This window comes from Saccostrea cucullata, unplaced genomic scaffold (assembly GCF_032062105.1).
Source record: "Saccostrea cucullata isolate Sc308-1 unplaced genomic scaffold, CSIRO_AGI_Scuc_v1 ctg3627, whole genome shotgun sequence".
Classification (NCBI taxonomy): domain Eukaryota; kingdom Metazoa; phylum Mollusca; class Bivalvia; order Ostreida; family Ostreidae; genus Saccostrea; species Saccostrea cuccullata.
The window spans coordinates 34649-38936 of NW_026932744.1; the positions used below are offsets into that span (position 1 = coordinate 34649).

Consider the following 4288-nt stretch of genomic DNA (forward strand, 5'->3'; position numbering starts at 1 on the left):
TTAAGCAAGACGTTGTACAAATCATACATGCACACAGCAAAGGTTTGTATATTTCTGTAAAATCTGACATAAGAAGGTAAGAAAGAAAAATAAAAAGAGATTGTCTATTGATTTTATTTAAAAACGTAAAAAAGATTAATTTTATGATTCTATTCTAATTTGTGACATTAAGTATTTTGTTACTGTGATATCAAGTAAAAAAAATTATTCCTCACAATACCAAAAAATCAAATACTTTGTCTTCCTAAACTGTATTGATTAGCATAGTCAACAACATCAACACTTCTCAATGCATCAAAAATAGTTGCTAGTTAAATCCCAGACAACAGTTTATAAGCAAATCCCTGATCGCGTCAAATTTGTCGACATTGCGTCAATTTGGTAAAATTGACGTATTTTACGAGTATAACCTTTGTTTATTGCGATTATTCAATAATTAGCTAGAGAATGTATGTAATTAATTTTACGGTGTTTATTTGTATAGGTTTGGCACGTTTAATATCGAAGTTGCTTATTAAGTCACCTTTTTGCAAGAGCTTACGCTTACTAGATGTTAGCATTTTTTAAATATGAAGTTAGTTTATGACCTTCATTCAGTATACGTACGCATTTATCACGTGACTGTCCACTGATGGAACCAAACTTAATACAGTACAGACTGGGGCATACTATATTATTTCAATAAGAATTTGAAGTTATGTACATCCCGATGTAATAATTAAACGGCTTTATGAATTCAGTTTTAAAAAGTTCCTTTGTTTGCACGTCTGTCTTCCGTCGATTTATTCATAGTAATTTTAAGCCTTTACAGTACCCCAATGCCATAGATTTCCTAACACTTATGATTATTCATATGTAGTAATGTAAATATTTATATATGCATGCGACATTTTTTTTTCAATTCTGTTGTATATGTCAACATACAAGGTGTAGTTATGCTAGATGAATGATTTCATATTCTAGAGTTTGTTAATTAAATAATCATTATCAAAATCAGATCCTCGGAAAGGATTGCTAATTTGTATAATTATTTTGCGTGTTGACATAATTATCTTTTATAGTGACATATATGTACATTTCGTGTGGGACAGAAATATGACATTATTTAATGTAAATAATACCAGTTAAGCATTGATTAGTTTCAACTTATTAGATGGATTGTCTGCTACATATACTTCTGGCGGTATGCCTGATACTTCGTTTTCAAGTGGCCATCAGTTGGAAAAACGATTGGGACCGTCCGCTTAACTTTCAGTGTCCTTTGAAAACTCAAGCCATCGACGCTGTTGTGTCATATCACCGAAATCATTACGAGGATAGGCGTTATGAACTGCATTGCGGAGATGTTCTGAAAGATCGAGAAGTTACAGTTAACTGTGAATGGTCAGGTAGGTTGGGCAAAAACATGTAAAAAGGGATTTAGCTTTGTTTTATAGAAATAAAAATTAACAATGCAAAATAACTAAATAAAAAAAAATTGGATTGTGTGATTAACTTTTTTTTTACGTCTGGTTCAATAAGATGAATTCAGAAGCATAATTCGGAATGCAATAAAATATATAGAAAAAAATCAGTTGAGCAAAATAAGATTATGACTGTGCGTACTACATGTAATAATGAGATTGAAAGCATTGTTAATATGAATTTTATGAGAATCTTTGCTATTATCTGCAGGAATCATATATTTATTTCCTCTATCTTGAAACACGCCAATGCTGAGTATTTTAACAATACGTTTCGTAAAGTGAGGAAATATTAAGAGTTTTGCCACTCCGTCGAAAAAGAAGAAAATGGTTTGTTCCAGAATGACGTGTTTTTTTTAATTGCTGTCTTCAAGCTATAATATTATTAATATACCTGTATCTATAATGTTCTATGTATATAATTTTAAGTTGTCACCACTTTTTTCTTGTGGTAGAGAGCAAAATTATAAAATAATAACTAATTAAATATTTATTCCTATTTCTATCATATTTCTCAAGGATATGTCAACGACTTTGACCAAGTTGTCCATTTCCAATGCCCTGGAGCAGGATACATAAACGGGATGCATAGCTATCATCATAATTATTATGAAGACAGACGTCACGAATTTCGTTGCTGTGGACCAAAAAGCTCAAGTTGGTTGGAATTGCCTTTTTTATCCAGAAAACATAATCGTGACTTTTTTTAATTTACTATCTACTAGTAGATTTTTACATACAACAGTTGGGTACACCAGAATTTTGATAATTCCAGCCTTTCATATATTAGGTAGTATCTATTACGGTAAGAATTAAGAAGGCGCATTATTTTTAATGATGGACCACTGGTTCCAATTATGATAAATAGTCGCCTGTTTGTCGCAGTGGTTACAGCGTCTGCTTTATAAATTCAAAGTTAAGAGTTGATCCTTGTGTCGCGGGTTCGAATCCTATGGTGGGACTAGGAGACCGGTCCTTCGGATGACACTGTATTAATCGAGGTCCCTGTCGCAGTAGATGAAAAAGATCCCTCCCGACTCAATAACCCTGAGTGCCGAGTACAAAATTTGCAGTTCTCCGTCGGCTAAAATGCACACATGCGCGCACATGTGTATTCATAAGTTTAAGTTAAAATGCATTTTTCAAAAAAAAAAAAATAAAAGAATAATAATAATAATAAAATGATACTCTTGTTTAAAGATGTTCAAGATACCAATTTTATTAGGTGTTCTCTACTTTTTTAAAAAAAATTTTCTTCTTCATTTTACTTCCATTTAATAACTCTATGCGAATGATTTATATAGATATGAACACAAAAAATAAAGCCCTCCACTAAATGAATATCCGGATTAATGGTTGCAACCACAGGCTGTAAAACACATTGCCCATAATGATTCAGCATTTGCCCACTAACTAACAGAGAAAACAATAGTCGATTACTGTTTTAAGACTTAGAAGTTAAGATGGCATCTTAATATGCATATTTTTGTAGAATCTTCAAGTGATGTCTCTTTTAATTCATAAATTTATTTTGCTGGATAAATGTAGCTGATTGTGTGTATTCGAAATGTAACACTCATTTAAAATTACAGATTACTACTATAGTAATTGCAGATGGACTGGATGGCTGAATAACTTCGATGATCCTGTGGCTTATTTTGTCCCTAATGGTTATGTTTTGCGTGGTGTCAACAGTTTCCATCATAACCATTATGAGTACGTACTTATATATAGCAAAAAACATACATTGTAACTATTAAGAAAAAATTATATCTTAATCTAAAGATATAACCATTTTTCAAAAATTGATTTGCATGTACTTTGAATTTATAGTTATAGCTTTATGCAAAAACTCACACGTTCGTTATGAAAATTACACGATTAAAATGTACATTTAGTTATTTTGTTTTGTATTCATTTAGCAACATTTTGTATCAGAAGAATAATGATATAAGTATTTTGTATCCTCTTTCATAAACTTTGATACTATAAATAAACATGTAAAAAATAAAGATCACAACATGTATATTCATTTTTCTTCACATTAGCTTTTATCATGAGAATTAAAATTCCTTACTTATATAATTAATTATAATTTCATTGTAATATTTTAGTGTACTTAATTTCAAGATCATTTTATTTTCACAAAATAACAATAATTTATACTTGCTGTAGGCGATTTTTCTTTTACACAGCACTTATCTCCGTTTTTCTTCTTTTTATTCTCGTATTTAAGTTATTTGGATATCCATTTAAATACAATTTTTATTCCAGGGATCGTCGATTTCGGTTTGAAGTATGTCAGCTTCTCACAAGATAAATAAAAGATTGGGAACACATTTTTGTATTAAATGTTGCTTGTGTTAATAACAACTTTGAAATACTGTACAGTAAGTTTCATTGACTATGATTTTCTGAAACATCGCATGCATTCAACTTCTTTATTGAATTATTGTAAGAAATATTTATTTTATCAAACGACCAACTTGAAGCTATCGTATAAGTAGAATTTTTAGCAAGAATTTAATTTTGGCTTTATTAGCGAGGGTGCTTGCATTGCTAAAATTGAATATCGATAAAAATTGATTGCATATTATTTGTAATAGCTTCTTTAGTTAAATTTTAAATTCGCTAAATTCACCTCTCGCTAAAATTTGAAAACCACATTTTATGTAGAAATCTCTAAAGAACCTGGTTCACTTGTCCCAAATTTTGGCTCCGCGTCAAAATATATAATATTCCTCTAAGTTCCTCCAGAGAGTGTATATATTATGAAATTATCAATATATGTAATAATAAGATCATATGAAGAGAAATCTGCGTCA

At 30.3% G+C, this 4288-nt stretch overlaps 1 protein-coding gene across 2 annotated transcripts; it reads left to right on the top strand.

Moving 5' to 3' along the window:
• On the top strand, nt 1-3843 carry LOC134235991 (hemagglutinin/amebocyte aggregation factor-like). 2 transcript variants are annotated; one of them, XM_062718166.1, is made up of 5 exons: nt 1-42; nt 1154-1388; nt 1983-2120; nt 3056-3179; nt 3738-3843. In XM_062718166.1, the coding sequence occupies exons 1-5, from the start codon at nt 28-30 to the stop codon at nt 3781-3783; spliced, it is 558 nt and encodes a 185-aa protein (XP_062574150.1). In that variant the 5' UTR covers nt 1-27; the 3' UTR covers nt 3784-3843. The 2 variants fall into 2 exon arrangements, with proteins under 2 accessions (XP_062574150.1, XP_062574151.1); XM_062718167.1 differs by having other exon boundaries at nt 30-76; nt 3738-3842.
• Nucleotides 3844-4288: the final 445 nt, after the last annotated feature.